The sequence below is a fragment of the Hypanus sabinus genome, chromosome 19 (assembly GCF_030144855.1).
Source record: "Hypanus sabinus isolate sHypSab1 chromosome 19, sHypSab1.hap1, whole genome shotgun sequence".
In the NCBI taxonomy this organism is placed as follows: Eukaryota; Metazoa; Chordata; class Chondrichthyes; order Myliobatiformes; family Dasyatidae; genus Hypanus; species Hypanus sabinus.
The window spans coordinates 52,917,308-52,936,032 of record NC_082724.1 but is presented as its reverse complement, the minus strand read 5'-3'; the positions used below and the strand labels follow the sequence as shown (position 1 = coordinate 52,936,032).

Below are 18,725 nucleotides of genomic sequence, written 5' to 3'. Positions count from 1 at the left end.
TTTATCTTGAAACAGTGTGTCCAGAGCTTGTCAGATAGAATGTAAGAGCATTTGTAAAACTAATCAGGCCAAACACTTCCGCAAGCAGAAAAATCCTAGACCTGTGATCAGTCTGACAAGCCTAATGACAATATTATGACAATTTCCATCTGTGTCAAAGACTAGGATTAAAATAATCTGTTTAACAGCAACAAGCAACTTTATTAAAAGCACATGTTTTCGAATATCACGGAGATGTTGCTGCCAATCTGAACTGACTGGGGTCTGCAAGTGAGGAAATCGAGGATCCAATTGCACAAAGATGTATTGAGGCCTCTTAGGTCTTGAAGCCTGATGATTAGATTTGAGGGGACGATGATACTGAATGCCAAACTATGATCGATAAAGAGCATCCTCATGTATCCATCTTTGCTAGCTAGATGTCCCAGGTTAGAGTAAAGAGCCAATGAGATGGCATCTGCTGCGGACCTGTTGCTCTAGTAGGTAAATTGGAGCGGATTCAAGTTGCTTCTCAGATAGCATCAACTCTCAAAACACTTCATCTCTGTGGACATAAGTGCTTTTTGCAAGCATGAGCAATGAATATGACCTGAATAGCATTAATCAATGTCCAACATTTCTGGTCACAGATACTAGGATAGCAATACAGTTGACTGGTTCTGATGACTGACTTGGAAACCAAAGACTGTTTTTAAGACCGTAAGATACAGGAGCAGAATTAGGCCTTTCAGCCCAACGAGTCTACTCCGCTGTTTCATCATGGCTGATCCAGTTTTCCTCTTAGCCCCAATCTCCTTCCTTCTCCCTGTATTCCTTCATACCCTGACTGATCAAGAATCTATCAAACTCTGCCTTAAATATACAAAAAGACTTGGTCTCCACAGCTGCCTGTGGCAAAGAATTCCACAGATTCACCACCCTCTGGCTAAAGAAATTCCTCAGTGAAGCAAAAGGGATCAAGGGGAAAACTTACAAAAGTGGTTCGAAGAATGTGGAACTGCCTCTGGCTAAGAAATTGAGAATGTACAATTATCAGTCTAGAAACATAACATGATGGTTCTATTTCATATAGTCAATTTTTAAAGTTAGGGCTATATCACCATAGCCAACTGAAAGAGTTTCAATACCAAGAAAAAGGAAGCTGCACATAAAGACAGACAGGGAAAGAGCAGAGAAGTTAGTAGCAGTAAACACACAATGGACAACTGTCCAGGTCTGGAATACAAAGGACAACTGTCTGGAATACATTTCTTATTGCTGAGATAGTATTATTCACATGGATACATATTACTTGTAATAAACACAACACACTCAGCAGGTCAGGCAGCATCTATGGAGAGGAATAAACATATGACATTTCAGACCCTTCATCAGGTTTGGAGAAGGAGGAAGAGCCAGAATAAGAAGTGGGGGGGGGGGGGGAGGGGAAGGAGTACAAGCTGGCAGGTGATAGGTGAAGTCAGGTGAGGGGGAAGGTCAGTTGGTGAGGAGGGGGTATTACGCGAGAAGCTGGAAGGTGATAGGTGGAAGTAAAGGGCTGAAAAAGAAATCTGATTGGAGAAATAGTGTTAGAATGGTCAAGCCTTGGTTCAACAAGCTTCGGCAAGAAAAGACAGAGGCTAATGACAGGTTGAAAAGACAGAGGTTGATGTTCTGGAGCACGTTGATATTAAGGCAGAAGAGGTGTTGGAGTTGTTAAAATAGATTAGGACCGGTAAGTCCTCAGGGCCTGATGGAATATTCCCCAGGCTGCTCCACGAGGCGAGGGAAGAGATTGCTGAGCCTCTGGCTAGGATCTTTATGTCCTCGTTGTCCAGGGGAATGGTACCGGAGGATTGGAGGGAGGCAAATGTTATCCCCTTGTTCAAAAAAGGTAGTAGGGATAGTCCAGGTAATTATAGACCAGTGAGCCTTACGCTTGTGGTGGGAAAACTTTTGGAAAAGGTTCTTAGAGATAAGATCTATGGGCATTTAGAGAATCATGGTCTGATCAGGGACAGTCAGCATGGCTTTGTGAAGGGCAGATCATGTCTAACAAGCCTGATAGAGTTCTTTGAGGAGGTGACCAGGCATATAGATGAGGGTCGTGCAGTGGATGTGATCAACATGGATTTTAGTAAGGCATTTGACAAGGTACCAGACTGTAGGCTTATTCAGAAAGTCAGAAGGCATGGGATCCAGGGAAGTTTGGCCAGATGGATTCAGAATTGGCTTGCCTGCAGAAAGCAGAGGGTCGTGGTGGAGGGAGTACATTCCAATTGGAGGGTTGTGACTAGTGGTGTCCCACAAGGATCTGTTCTGGGATCTCTGTTTTTCGTGATTTTTATTAACAACCTGGATGTGGAGGTGGAAGGGTGGGTTGGCAAGTTTGCAGACAACAGAAATGTTAGTGGTGTTGTGGATAGTGTAGAGGATTGTCTAAGTTTGCAGAGAGACATTGATAGGATGCAGAAGTGGGCTGAGAAGTGGCAGATAGAGTTCAACCCAGAGAAGTGTGAGGTGGTATACTTTGGAAGAACAAACTCCAAGGCAGAGTACAAAGTAAATGGCAGGATACTTGGAAGTGTAGAGGAGCAGAGAGAACTGGGGGTACATGTCCACAGATCCCTGAAAGTTGCCTCACAGGCAGATAGGGTAGTTAAGAAAGCTTATGGAGTGTTAGCTTTCATAAGTTGAGGGATAGAGTTTAAGAGTCACGGAGTAATGATGCAGCTCTATAAAACTTTGGTTAGGCCACACTAGGAGTACTGTGTCCAGTTCTGGTCGCCTCACTATAGGAAGGATGTGGAAGCATTGGAAAGAGTACAGAGGAGATTTACCAGGATGCTGCCTGGTTTAGAGAGTGTACATTATGATCAGAGATTAAGGGAGCAAGGACTTTACTCTCTGAAGAGAAGGAGGATGACAGGAGACATGATAGAGGTATACAAGATATTAAGAGGAATAGATAGAGTGGACAGCCAGTGTCTCTTCCCCAGGGCCCTCAGAGACTGGTTGGTGCATGGACTGCACTGCCTGAGTCAGTAGTGGAGGCAGATACACTAGTGAAATTTAAGACACTACTAGACAGGTATATGGAGGAATTTAAGGTGGAGGGTTATATGGGAGGCAGGGTTTAAGGGCTGGCACAACACTGTGGGCCAAAGGTGTGCTGTGCTGTATTGTTCTATGTTCTGTGTTCTAAGCGAGATAGGTCATTTGGAATCATTTAGTTGATCTTAGAACTTAAGCTTAAGGAGTTGGAGCCAAAGGTATTAAAAAGTGTAGGCAGGATGCTCCTTCTGTAAGATGTGGGATTGCAGAGTACTTAATTGTCTCCCTGATTACCACATCTGCAGGAGATAAGAGATTCAGAGAGATGCATAGGAGGTTCTGTGAATGATAGTGCGTTGCCTCCCAAGTGCTAGAGTTTGCGATGTTTCAGAGTGGCAGCAGAATATTCTCAAGAGGGAGCGTGAGAAGCCAGAGGTTGTGGTGCACATTGGCACCAGCATTATAGGCAGAAAGGGAGAAGAGGTCCTACGCAGTGAGTATAGGGCATTATGGAAAAAGCTGAAAAGCAAGACCTCCAAGGTAGCTATCTCTAGATTACTTTGCCACATGCTAATCAGGACATGAAAAGAATGATAGCACAAGTGAATGAGAATCTGGTGCAGGAAACAGGATTCAGCTTTCTGGATCATTAGGGTTTCTTCCAGGAAAGGCACAGCCATTACAAAAAGGATTGGTTTCACCTGAACTCGAGGTGGGCCAATATCCTTGTGGGCAGGTTTTCTAAACTGTTAGGGAGGGTTTAAACTAATCTGGCAGGGGGATGGGAACTGGAGAGACAAGGCTGAAGGTGGGACAGTTGGTATACAAGTAGATGCAGTCAGTATGTAGCGAGACTTGAGGCATGACAGGCAGATGATTGGACAAAATTGCAGTCGGTGGAATGAGTTGAAGGGGTAAAATCGAAAAGGGTGATGAATACAGAACTGGTGTTATATTTGAATACACACAGTATACAAAATAAGGTAGATGATCTTGTAGTGCAATTAAGAGATTGGCAGGTGTGGCATTGTGGGCACCATTGAATTGTAGATGAAAGAAGATCATAGTTGGGAGCTTTACATCCAAGGATACACATTGTATCAAAAGGACAGGTCAATAGGCAGAGGGGGTGGAGTGGCTCTGTTGATAAATAATGAAATCAAATCCTAAGAAAGAGTTGACATAGGATTGGGAAACATATTTTCTGAAACAAGCTGATTGGTTGAGTCCACCAGGGGAAAACCAATTCTGGATTGGATTTTGTGAAATAAACCAGATTTGATTAGGAAGCTTAAGGTAAAGGAACCCATAGGAGTCAGTGATCATAATATAATAGAAATCACCTTGCTGTTTGAGTGGGAGAAGATAAAGTCCGATGCATAAGTATGCCAGTGGAGTAAAGGAAACTACAGAGATATGAGAGGAGAGCTGGCCAAGAGGTGATTGGAAGGGGAGACTAGCAAGATTGATGGTCAAACAGCAATGGCTGGATTTCCTGGAAGGAACAGGATCGATACATCCCAAAGATGAGGGCATGACGAAATGGTGAAGCACAATTGATGGGCAGAATGGCCCACTTCTGTTCCTATGTCTTATGGAGAAGAGAGTGCACCATTGGAAAAAAGGGAAGCACGAGGGGCACCAGAGGGAGGTGATGGGCAGGAGACAAGAAAATGGGTAAGAGGGGAGCCAGAATGGGGAATGGAAATATCGAGAAAAGGGGAGGGGGAGAAATTACCAGAAGTTAGAAAATCGATGTTCATGCCCTTAGGTTGGAGGTTACCTAGAGAGTGTTGTTCCTCCAACTTCATTTGTTCATCCAAGGAACAAATATTCCTTGTTTAGTTTTGTGCCAGGCTCAAGATGTCTTACACAGGGAAAAGTACAAGGAGTTGTGAAAAATCACAGGCAAAGTAAAAAGAAGTTAGCAGATAGAGGAAGATTTCTTCTACATTAAACAAAGGAAAGCTTCAATAAAATGAAAGTAATTAATTGAAAGAAGTAAATCCAAAGGGTCTTACCACTATGAAAATTATGCAAACATAATCAGCCTCCAATGAAAATGCAAATTGGCAACATCTTTCAAAGTATCAGAGTCAAGCTTAATGGATATAAACCATGTTCATGCAGTGCAAGTCCTTTCCTTTCCCAGAATTTCTTGTTAGGAGTAATATAGCATCGTGATTAAATTGGCAGACTATTATTCAGCAGGCTGAACTTTTAGTCTCACCACAACAGATGGAGAATCTATATTCAAATAATTAAATAAGTCAGCAATACAAAGATTATGTCAATAATAAAGAAAAATGCAGAGAATGACAAAGATCTCTCCATGCCAGGTGACATCGCTGAGCAGCCAAAGGTCACAGCACTGAAATGTTCATTGAAAATAAAAGACACCTGTGTGAAAAATCTGTAACACAAAATTGAAAAAGCTATAAACACCACTAGTCAGGCATCATCTGTGTAGAGAGCTTAGCAAGCCTCCAGCAAAAAAGTACACAACCTGCTGAGTTTTCTGTTTTAAATTCAGCCCAAAATATTAAGTCTGATTGTCTCCCCACAAATGGTCTGTGATCTGATGAACATTCCCATCATTTTAAATTTCTGACTTACAGAACATAGAACATTACAGCACAATACAGGTCCTTTGACCCATGTTGTTGTACTGACCTTTTAGCTTTCTCTAAGGTAAATCTATTCCTTCCGTCTAGCATAGCTCTCCATTCCATATCATCCATATGCCTAAGACAACGTATCTACCTCTGCCACCACCCCGGCAGCATGCTCCATGCATCCATCATTCTACGTATATATAAAAAAAAACACTGATATTCCCCCTAAACTACTCCAATCACCTTAAAATTATACCCCCTTGTATTAGCCATTTCCACCCTGTGATGAAGGTGCTGGCTGGCCACTCTGCCTAAGCTTTTTATCATTTTATCCACCTCTATCTATCAGTCACCTCACACCAGCAGTAATTTGCTTTTGAAGAGATGTTGGTCATAATGGCCATAAAAACCCATCCAGTTCACCAACGCCCTTAAGGAAAGGAAATCCGTCATCTTTATCTGCTTTGACATCTGTGTAACTGTTACGATACTTGGATGACTTAAGGGAAATAAAAATGGTTGGAGTTGCTTAGCACATTCGTGCAAGGCTGTTTATTAGATGTGTCAAAAAATCAAATTTACAAAAAATAACAAAAGTAGTGAAAACTGTCAATACTTACAAAAGTATATCTACCAGAAAACACAATTATAGCTACAGTTGAAGTCAGAAGTTTACATACACCTTAGCCAAATACATTTAAACTCAGTGTTTCACAATTCCTGACATTTAATCCTAGAAAACATTTCCTGACTTAGGTCAGTTAGGATCACTACTTTCTTCTAAGAATGTGAAATATCAGAATAATAGCAGAGAAAATGATTTATTTCAGCTTTTATTTCTTCCATCACTTTCCCAGTGGGTCAGAAATTTATAAACACTTTGTTAGTATTTAGTAGCATTGTCTTTAAATTGTTTAACTTGGGTCAAATGTTTTGGGCAGCCTTCCACAAGCTTCTCACAATAAGTTGCTGGAATTTTGTTCCATTCCTCCAGACAGAACTGGTGTAACTGAGTCAGGTTTGTAGGCCTCTTGCTCGCCCATGCTTTTTCTGTTAACGTTAGAACTTTTACCAATCTTGCAAGCCACATCCCAATGAACAAGTCAGAAAATGTGTCCAAATGTTACTGCATTAAAAAATCAGAGGGCTGAAAAATTTAGAGTGGAGCAAATCTTTTTCTATACATGTTTAAATAAAATTCTCATGGCAAGGGTTAAGTATTAAAATCAAAGAATGATCTATTATATTAGAATCTGCAACTTATTGCCAAGGATTCCAGTATCCTTTACAGACACACTATTGCAAAGATATTCAATTAGTTCTATATTGTACCTTACCCAAGGGCTTCAATCACTATTACACATCTCGCAGAATTGAGCAAGCAACTGGACATATTTGCTGGAGTTCCCTATGCAATTTATGTGTGGGTTGCACTGGATGTATTTACTTTGAATCACTCGATATTAGATAGCATTATTATAATTCTTCCTCTGTATCCCTTTCTCTCTCTCTCTCTCTCTCTCTCTCTGCCTCTTTCCAATTATTTTTCTCATAGTAAATTAATCTGTGACCACCTTATTTCCCCTGTTGTCACACTGCTCTGAGTGAGATCACCTTGCTGGCGGAACAAAACAAAATAATTACTTTATCGATTTCCTTCTGTAAAATGGGACTCTATATTGTGATGCAAAGAAATGAGAAATTGCATTGCAGTGCTGAGGATATGCAGTTGATACCCTGCTGCTAGGAATAATTGCTATGGAGATTGGGAATAAATAAGTCTGCTGTATAGAAACAAGACCCTCTCTCTTATCTCTCCACACTTTCCCTTGATATCTCAGTCCCAGCCACAAATTCTCAGAATTGTCTATTGGGAAGTTGTAAGCAGTGCTCGTCATGCAGATGGTTCATTTAAAGGACACCTTAGGGCAATTATCATAAAGTATTCATGACATGGGTGTAACTGTGCTAAGTTCAAACAGAAAAATGAGTAGTTCATTAAACTGCAATGATGAAGCTAACGCCTGTAAGATACAACAGCCCAGGTCTCTCAGTGGATTTATACACTTATTGCCTGTACTTATTACCAGAATCCACATCAATGCCTTTCCCTGATGTAACAAAGGAGATGGAGATTTAGCTATAAGTAAATAAGAAATGGTAACGACAGGGAACTTTCTTCTTGTTTCCGACTTCTGATTGCAACTTAGAGGGGAAAAAAATTGAAACTAAAGATCCGATGTTGATATTTGAATTGTTAAGTGAGTTATTCTGAGGTTTTTGCTGAGAAAGCCTGAATACCTAGTGTACAAGTAGATACTATATACAAAAATCAGACTGTAAAATCTTCATTTATCAATTGAACAAGCACTAATGTACACGTTACAGTAAGCAAGCAAAGGTCATGGAAAACCTAAATAGATTACGGTGTCATTAATCATTGCAAGGCATTATTCATTATGGCATAAGGGGTGTGTTTGGGGTGGAGCATCACTTGCTGAAAAAGACATTGTGAATGCAGCTACCATTTTCACTGAGACTGCCGTTCTGCTGCACTCAGCCACAGTGAAGTGCTCACGGGGCAAGGGACCAGCAATTCTGGGGAAACATATGATTTGCCCATTCCATGTACTGTAAATTTTTTTACAATTCCAATAACCCAGCCCAATATCATCCTCCATTCCTACTCCTCAAATTCAAACATTCAAATGCAAATAAATCAGGATAGGAATTTTATTTTTAAAAATAAACAACATTCTCCCTAAATTTAATCAATCATTGAATGCCTTTGGTAGCAGTAATTAAGGAAGTTTCTGTACTTTGGGAGTTCGTTTAATATGAATGAGCGATCCACTTACAATCATATCCTCATGGGATGTATCCACTGTGTTGATCACGGAAACCTGTAAATAACAATAACAAGGCAGATTAAAAGACCCTGATGGTGCTTAAAAATGTGACTTTTCCAGTTAATTTTAGCCATTCTCATACCAAGTACCCAGTGGCATTAACAATTAATGCCAGAAAGGTGCCTCAGGACTCATTTTCAAGAGGACTGTAATGCATCAACATGACCTTTAGGCTGCATGCCAAGGACTTAACGTTCTTCAGGCGAGAACTATACTGAATTTTCAAGCAGATCATCACAATAACCACATAATTTCCCTAATATGCACATTGGTTTACATGCAATCTTAATGATCCATACATGAAGCTTACCGGTTTATCAAATCTAAGCAATCTGAACCCAGGTCCTCTTGGTGGAAACTCTTCCCCCAAACCAGATTTTTGAAGCTAGCTACAATGCAAATGTCCACACAATAAGGTTTACTAATATCTCTTCAAAACTATTCTCCCCAAAAAATACAAATTCATTAACTTTTGTTTTGTACCTTTCATTGAAGTGTGCATCACCAGTAAGGCCAACTGGTGATGAGTCACATTTATAAACTGCAGTGGTCCTTATGGTAAAGGTGGTCTTATAGAATTGATGGGCTTGAATGCTAGATTTCCACGTCAGGATGGTATGCAGCTCGGTGGTGCTATGACATTGCTGCTGCCATCCACCTTGTTGGTGGTGATGGAAGTGCTGAGTGGCCCAGGTTAGTAACCACAGTGCATTTTGTGGGTGCATACACTGCCAGCATGACACACCAGTGGAGGAGTAAACATGCTCATGGTGGTGGATTGCTGGCTAATCAGGTATGTTGTTTTGTTTTGGAGAGCAATGAGCTTTTTTAGTGTTATTGGAGCAGCATTCATCCAGGCTAATCTTCCATCACTCTTCTGATCTACACCCTTGAATAACACAAAAGAGTAGGGGCCTTGTGCCTGCCTTACCATTCAATGAGTTGATGGCTGCCCTTTTAGCTCCATACTACTTTCCTGCCTAACTTCACATCCCTTGAATCCCTTTAACGTCTGTCAATTTGTCTCAAATGTTTTCCTTGACTGAGCTTCCACTGTTTTAGGTGCAGAATTTGCAAAATTCACTATCTTCTGGATGAAGAAATTTCTTCTAATCTCTGCCTTGAATGACCAATTCCTGAATCTGAAACTGCAAATCTCATCCTAGACAAACCAGCCAGGCTAACATCGACACTAGCAACAGACAATCTGCTTGAAGAACTTAGTGGACCGAGAAGCATCTGTGGGAGGTCAGGAATCATTAAATGTTTTGAGTCCTGATGTAGGGTTTTGACTCAAAACTTTGACAATCCCTTTCCTTCTACAGGTGCTGCTCAATCTGCTGAGTTCTTCCAAATAGTTTGTTGCTCCAGATTCCAACATCTGCAGTCTTGTTGTCAACATCAACCTTACAACCCACATCTGCCATGTCAAAATTCTCAATGAGATCACTCTCACTCTTCTAAACGTGTGACAGTACAGGCTTAGTCTGCTTAGTCTCCTCACACCATAAACCTTCCACCACAATAATTAATCTCTAATGCACTCCCTTCTTTAGAACTCTATTATTGCTTAAATAAGGAGAACAGATTTCTATATATTTCATATGTATGCTCACTCAGAGAATAAGAGCCAGGTTTATTATCACTAATATACAGGGGCATGCAAATGTTTGGGCACCTCGGTCAAAATTTCTGTCACTGTGAATAGTTGAGTAGAAGATGAACTGATCTCCAAAAGTCATAAAGTTAAAGAAGAAACATTCTTTTCAACATTTTAAGCAAGATTGTGTATTATTTTTGTTTTGTACAATTTTTGAATGAGAAAAAGGAAACTATGGAGAAGTTTGGTCACCCCATGAAATTTGAGCTCTCAGACAACTTTTACCAAGGTCTCAGACCTTAATTAGCATGTTAGGGCTATGGCTTGTTCACAGTCATCATTAGGAAAGGCCAGGTGATGAAAATTCCAAAGCTTTATAGATACCCTGACTCCTCAAACCTTGTCCCAACAATCAGCAGCCATGGGCTCCTCTAAGCAGGTGCCTAGCACTCTGAAAATTAAAATAAACGATGCCCACAAAGCAGGAGAAGGCTATAAGAAGGTAGCAAAGCGTTTTCAGGTAGTCATTTCCTCAGTTCGTAATGTAATTAGAAATGGCAGTTAACAGAAACCATGGAGGTCAAGTTGAGGCCCAGAAGACCAAGAGAACTTTCCGAGAGAACTGCTTGTAAGAAAGGCAAATCAAAACCTCCAATTGACTGCAAAAGACCTTCAGGAAGCTTTAGCAGACTCTGGAGTGGTTGTGCACTGTTCTATTGTGCAGCGACACTTGCACAAGTATGACCTTCATGGAAGAGACATCAGAAGGAAACCGTTCTTGCGTCCTCATCATAAAATTCAGCATCAGAAGTTTGCAAAGGAACATCTAAACAAGCCTGATGCACTTTGGAAACAAGTCCTGTGGACTGATGAAGTTAAAATAGAACTTTTTGGCCACAATGAGCAAAGGCATGTTTGGAGAAAAAAGGGTGTAGAATTTCAGGAAAAACCTCTCCAACTGTTAAGCACAGGGGTGGATCGATCATGCTTTGGGTTGTGTTGCAGCCAGCAGCACGGGGAACATTTCACTGGTAGAGGGAAAAATGAATTCAATTAAATACCAGCAAATTCTGGAAGCAAACATCACACCGTCTGTAAAAAAGCTGAAGATGAAAAAAGGATGGCTTCTACAACAGGATAGTGATCCTAAACACACCTCAAAATCCACAATGGACTACCTCAAGAGGCGCAAGCTGAAGGTTTTGCAATAGCCCTCACAGTCCCCTGACCTAAACATCATTGAAAATCTGTGGATAGACCTCAAAAGCGCAATGCATGCAAGACGGCCCAAGAATCTCACAGAACTAGAAGCCTTTTGGAAGGATGAATGGGCGAAAATCCCCCAAACAAGAATTGAAAAACTCTTAGCTGACTACAGAAAGCATTTACAAGCCGTGATACTTGCCAAAGGGGGTGTTACTAAGTACTGACCATGCAGGGTGCCCAAACTTTTGCTTCGGGCCCTTTTCCTTTTTTATTTTGAAACTATAAAAGATGGAAATAAAAAAGTAATCTTGCTTAAAATATTAAAGAAATGTGTCATCTTTAACTTTATGCCTTTTGGAAATCAGGTCATCTTTTACTCGCTTAGCTATTCACAGAAACAGAAATTTTTACCAGGGTGCCCAAACTTTTGCAGGTCACTGTATGTCATGAAATTTGTTATTCAGTGGCAGCAGTATAGTGCAATACATAAAATACACTGTAAATTACAAGAAGAAATATATGGTATATAAAAATAGATATCAAATAAATAGTGCAAAGTGAGAGCAAAAATAGCGAGGTTGTGTTCATGGGTTCATTGTCTGTTCTGAAATCGGATGGAGGTGGGGAAGAAACTCTTCTTAAAACATTGAGTCTGCATCTTCAGGCTCCTGTGCCTCCTCTGTGGTGGTAGTTATGAGAAGGGGGCATGTCCTGGGTGATGGGATCTTTCCTGATGGACATCGCCTTTTCGAGGCAACACTTTTGAAACTGTTCTGGGGCGGCCAATGTTAGAGCTGGCTAAGTTTCCAATCCTGTGCAGTGGCCCTTTCATACCAGACAGTAATGCAGCCAGTTAGAATGCGCTTCATGGTACATTTGTAGAAAATTGCTAGAGTCTACATAATTAGATCAAAGCATCTGTACTCTAGGACTCAAATCCGCTTGCAATAAAGGTCATATTCCTAATTGCACACAGGCATCCCTTGACTGGTGGAAATTTAATTCACGATTTTTTTCATGACCTTTCTCACTGTAACAAAAAGTGCACCAATTCCCACCCATAATGCATTCATACTTCTCCCACGTCATTGTATCCCTACTGAGATTGCAGTAGAGACATATTATCAGAATTCATTACAATTTATTCCATGCATTCTTTGTGAAGGCTCAGAAATACTTCAGCAGCTCTGAGGATGAACCTCTTCAAGAAATCATAAGATATTGTGGCGACCCATTTCCTAGCGTATCCGAACCGACTCACAATTAGATAGCCTACGGGGGTTTGCGAGCACAGGGCTTTGGAGCCTCTGCGCCATGGGGGGCCGGTTGACAGAGGCTTAAAAGTGAGGCTGAAGTTTTCGAATAAAGTTTTTTCCTTCGACTGCAGTTACCGACTCCGTGTCGTAATTTTAGCGCTGCGTGTAGCACATCGCTACAATTGGTGACCCCGACGGTCCAAACGATTTTTGGACCAGAAATGACCGACGCCGCCTCTGTTCATGCGGTTTCGTTGAAACTGCCAGGTTTCTGGACACAGTGCCCGGACCTATAGTTCCAGCAAGCCGAAGCCCAATTCCACGTTCGCCAGATCACCTCAGAAGACACCCGCTACTACTACGTGGTGAGCTCCCTCGACCAGGACACAGCGGCCCAGGTCGCGGAGTTCGTACAGTCGCCCCCGGCAGACGGCAAGTACACTGAATTCAAAGCCCTGCTCCTCAGGACTTTCGGACTCTCACGGCGCAAGCGGGCTGCCCGTTTACTGCACCTGGATGGCTTGGGCGACAGACCTCCATCGGCTTTAATGAATGAGATGTTGTCTCTCGCCGATGAACACACACCCTGCCTCATGTTTGAGCAGGCATTCCTGGAGCAGCTGCCCGAGGACATCCGCCTGCTGCTGTCCGACGCGGATTTCAGTGACCCCCGGAAGGTGGCAACCCGGGCGGACTTGCTGTGGAACGCCAAAAAGGTGAGCGGGGCGTCCATCGCATGGATCTCCCAGCCCCGCTCCCGGCAGCAAACCAGTCCAGGCCTGGCCGCAGAGCCCGCTAACCCCCGGTCCAATGAACACTGGTGCTTCTACCACCAGCGGTGGGGTGCAGAAGCCCGCCATTGTCGCCCGCCCTGCGAGTTCCCGGGAAACGCCAGGGCCAGCCGCCGCTGATGGCTACGGCGGCTGGCCATCGGGATAGCCTCCTGTATGTGTGGGATAGAAGGTCGGGACGCCGGTTTTTGGTCAATACTGGGGCTGAGATCAGCGTTTTACCTCCGACGAATTACAACACCCGCAGCAGGGCACCGGGTCCCCCCCGAGGGCCGTGAATGGCAGCACCGTAAGGACCTATGGCACCCGCCAGGTGCAGCTACAGTTCGGCTCCAGCCAGTTCACGTGGGACTTCACACTGGCCGCCGTAGCCCAACCGCTTCTGGGTGCGGATTTTTTGCGGGCTCACAGCCTGCTGGTCGACCTGCCCAGGAAGAGATTGGTACACGCCGAGACCTTTCAGACGTTCTCCCTGGGTGCAGCTCAGTTGCCGGCCCCTCACCTCGGCTCCATCACGCTGTCCGACAACGACTTCACCAGGGTCCTGGCGGAGTTCCCATCGGTTCTGGCACCGCAGTTCACAGCAGCCATGCCCAGGCACGGCGTACAGCACCACATCCCGACCCAGGGACCACCCCTCCATGCCCGTGCTCGGCGGCTTCCCCCGGACAACCTCCGACTGGCGAAGGAGGAGTTCCAGAGGATGGAGGAATTGGGGATCATCCGGCGGTCCGACAGCCCATGGGCTCCCCCCCTGCACATGGTGCCCAAAGCAACGGGGGGCTGGAGACCGTGCGGCGACTACCGCAGGCTGAACGAGGCTACCACACCGGACCGCTACCCTGTGCCGCACATTCAGGACTTTGCGGCAAACCTGCACGGCGCACGGATCTTCTCCAAGGTAGATCTCGTCCGGGGATACCACCAAATCCCGATGCATCCTGACGACGTCCCCAAAACGGCTCTCATCACCCCATTCGGCCTTTTCGAGTTCCTCCGCATGCCGTTCGGCCTGAAGAATGCCGCACAGACGTTCCAGCGGTTAATGGATGCGGTGGGACGGGACCTGGACTTCGCGTTCATCTATTTGGATGACATCCTCATAGCCAGCGGCAGTCGTCAGGAGCATCTGTCCCACCTCCGTCAACTCTGCGCCCGACTGAGTGAGTACGGTCTTACAATCAACCCTGCCAAATGCCAGTTCGGACTCGATACCATTGACTTCCTGGGCCACAGAATTACTAAAGACGGGGCAACCCCTCTGCCCGCTAAGGTAGATGCGGTCCGCCACTTCCCCCGACCCACCACGATCAAAGGCCTTCAGGAATTCGTAGGTATGGTCAATTTCTACCGCCGCTTCCTCCCTTCAGCTGCCCGGATCATGCGCCCCCTGTTCGCCCTGATGTCGGGTCCGAGCAAGGACATTACCTGGGACGAGGAGTCCGCCGCCGCTTTCGTTCAAATGAAAGAAGCTTTGGCGGACGCCGCAATGCTAGTACATCCCAGAATGGACACCCCTACCGCCCTCACAGTGGACGCATCCAACACGGCAGTCGGTGGGGTGCTGGAGCAGCTCATCGCAGGTCGCTGGCAACCCCTGGCGTTTTTCAGCAAACACCTGCGACCACCCGAGCTTAAGTACAGTGCTTTCGACCGGGAACTGTTGGCGCTCTACCTGGCAATCCGGCATTTCAGGTACTTCCTAGAAGGTCGGCCCTTCACCGCGTTCACGGACCACAAACCGCTTACCTTTGCGTTTACGAAAGCATCCGACCCCTGGTCATCCCGCCAGCAACGCCACCTGTCCTACATCTCTGAATACACGACGGATGTCCGGCACGTCTCGGGTAAGGACAATGTCGTGGCGGATGCGCTCTCTCGCCCTACCGTTCATGCCCTTTCCCAAGGGGTAGACTTTGAGGCACTGGCAGAGGCGCAGCAGGCGGATGAGGAGATTCCGAGTTACAGAACCGCAGTCTCCGGTTTGCAGCTCCAGGACCTCCCCGTGGGCCCAGATGAGAGGACCCTACTCTGTGACGTCGCCACCGGCCAGCCCCGTCCAGTCGTCCCGACAGCATGGCGGCGCCGCGTTTTCGACTCCATTCATAACTTGGCGCATCCCTCCATCCGGATGGTTTCCAGCAGGTTCGTTTGGCACGGACTCCGCAAACAGGTCAGTGAATGGGCCAGAACGTGCATGCACTGCCAGACGGCCAAGGTGCAGCGGCACACCAAAGCCCCACCGCAGCAGTTCCATCCCGCCCACTGGCGTTTCGACCACATTCATGTGGATATCGTGGGCCCCCTGCCAGTGTCGCGCGGAGCGCGTTACCTCCTGACTATCGTGGACCGGTTCACAAGATGGCCAGAGGCGGTCCCGCTCACCGACACCACCTCCGAATCTTGCGCCCGAGCCCTGATCGCCACCTGGATATCTCGCTTTGGTGTACCAGCCCACATTACCTCCGACAGAGGCGCCTAGTTCACCTCCAGCCTGTGGTCAGCTATGGCCAGCCTTTTGGGGACTCAGCTGCACCACACAACTGCCTACCACCCACAGTTGAACGGGCTAGTGGAGCGTTTCCACCGTCACCTGAAGTCGGCCCTCATGGCCCGCCTGCGAGGAGCCAACTGGGCGGACGAGCTTCCCTGGGTCCTACTCGGCATCCGCACAGCGCCCAAGGACGACCTGCACGCCTCGTCGGCCGAGTTGGTATACGGCGCGCCCCTGGTCGTCCCCGGGGAGTTCCTACCAGCCCCAAGGGGGCAAGAGGAAGAACCCGCAGCAGTCCTGGGCAGACTTCGCGAGAAGCTCGGTAACCTAGCCCCCATACCCACTTCACAGCATGGGCGGCACCCGACCTGCGTACCCAAAGACCTACAGAACTGTAAGTTTGTGTTTGTACGAAGGGGCGGGCATCGGCCACCGCTGCAGCGGCCATACGAGGGGCCGTTTATGGTGCTCCGGAACAACGGGTCCACGTTCGTGCTGGACGTTGGGGGGAAGGAGGAGGTTTTCACGGTGGACCGCCTCAAGCTGGCCCATGTGGACCTGGCGCAACCGGCCGAGTTTCCGGCGCCTCGGCGCAGAGGCCGACCTCCCAAGCAGGTTCTGGCCCAGACTGTGGACATTGGGGGGTGTATCGCCAGTTCTGGGGGGGGGGGGTTATGTGGCGACCCATTTCCTAGCGTATCCGAACCGACTCACAATTAGATAGCCTACGGGGGTTTGCGAGCACAGGGCTTTGGAGCCTCTGCGCCATGGGGGGCCGGTTGACAGAGGCTTAAAAGTGAGGCTGAAGTTTTCGAATAAAGTTTTTTCCTTCGACTGCAGTTACCGACTCCGTGTCGTAATTTTAGCGCTGCGTGTAGCACATCGCTACAATATAAGCATTACTGCTTTTCTGGAAGTCATTGAAGCCTTCCTTTGGTCAGGGTCTACATGATACACAAGCCAGTGCAGTACAATATGGAGAGCAAGCTGCTACCCATACAGCAAGCTCCACCAGCAGAGAATGGTACAGTTTGGCATCAGTGGTGTCGCAGGAGTTGCCTGTTAGCGTTGAATTTAACTTAGGATGCCTTAGGGACTCCAGCTCCAGACTTTTCCTTCAGGGTTTACTCCTGAAGCTTTCCCCACGTGTGGGTACAGCCACAAGGCAGTGGAGGTTTGAGATCAGAGTTTTCCTTCTCCTAAATGAGCTGCCAACCATGGCTGGAAGTCACATCTGCCCAAAGCAACTGGTTTTAAGGTGCCAGTAACCCACCTTTGCCCTTTCCCATCAGTAGAAACAGTTCAGCCACACTTAATAGCTAAGCCACACGTGAAACCCAAGAGTTGGACTTGGTTGTCAGAGGTTATTTGAGAAGCACGCCATTGGAAAGATTTAATAGGTAGATGGAGCTTATCCCCACTACCACCCTTGCTATATGAACAGGAAGTTGTTACAGAACAAGTTGATGTAAAAAAAAGGTGAATTTTTGTTTCACAGAACCAACAGGGCAAAAAATCATTAACAATACAGACCAAATAATAATGTCCAAAATGGTACTGCTAGAGATGTTATAGTGCAGAGAACAACAAAGAGTAAAAGTGTGCTTAAATTGGACTCGAAGGCACATGCTCAGAATTTGAAGATGATCCAGGAAACACAATGTTGTGACAGAAAGTGTGAAATGAATGTGACGGGATGGGAGTGTGTAAGGTGACGTGGTGTGATGGATTTTCTGAATGACCAATTTATTCAAGGGAGCTATGGCTGGTTTGATTGCTTCAAAGAGTTTGCAGATCTGCATTATATTCATCTTCCACAAGAACAGATACTGTGATGGGAGAATTTTTTTCCCTGGATGCTGAATGAATCAAGGAAGTTGTTATTCTCCTCATCAAATGTTTAACATGGAGCAAATGAGCCTCTTTTAGAAGAGGATGCCATCACACACATTCTTTTCAACAGAAGATATAACTGCTCCAAGAGCAAAACAGCCAAAGGCTGTCATGCTCTTCTCCTTGGAGGCAATGGTGAGTGTGACTACAAATCTCTTCATCTATCAATCAGAGAATCTCAGGGCTTCATTGGGATATTCAATGACCATTCGTCTAGTGGGCTGGCAGTCAAACAATAAAGCTTGGATGTCATTGCCGCTCTTGCAACATTGTCAAAGTTAAAGTCAAGTTACTGTCATATGCACAGTACATGTATGAACAGCAACAATAAAAATCTTAATTGCAGCTGCAGCAGCAAAGGGACATTGCATTCTGCATATAGGCAAGTTATTTTTCTCTTCTGGAATCAAAAAATATTTAAGTAAGGAATAACCAGGACTACTGAACCTTGCTCATGGGTACGTGGTTAATGTTGAGAACAAGGCATCAGGGCAGCATTTTTGCCTTTAATATCACTTCATTAATAAAACCCTTGGACCACGGTGCTATTGTTAGGAACACCTCTCTGCGGATCATCACCTTGTTACGGTGGAGAGGCTTGTGAGATCCCAAGCGCAACACTGGAGTTTAGCTATCTGGCACTTAACTCCTGGTAGGGTCACCCATGTCAGTGAGGTTCCAGACAGAGTAATCCAACCAAGACCACAATGGTGGAGCTGGCTGAAGATGAAGACATCATAATGGCAGTAAGGTGGAGGAATGTTGCAGCAGTGAAAAGTCCCCAGTCATCTTGTATTCTACACCACTGATGCCTGACCCCATTCTGTCAAGGATTGTGTGGCGGCTGCCAATCTCCATGATAAATATATTCATGCACAGGTATCCTCCATTAAAGGAATTCACCCTAACCTCCCAGATTAAGTCCTAT

At 45.4% G+C, this 18,725-nt stretch overlaps 1 protein-coding gene across 1 annotated transcript in view; it reads right to left on the bottom strand.

Moving 5' to 3' along the window:
* Window positions 1-18,725, bottom strand: part of sec13 (SEC13 homolog, nuclear pore and COPII coat complex component) — an 80,069-nt gene that overhangs the window by 52,767 nt on the left and 8,577 nt on the right. The window contains exon 2 of the mRNA XM_059944421.1: window positions 8,507-8,551. Within this exon, the coding sequence (XP_059800404.1) occupies window positions 8,507-8,551 (45 nt within the window). The remainder of the gene's footprint in view (window positions 1-8,506; window positions 8,552-18,725) is intronic.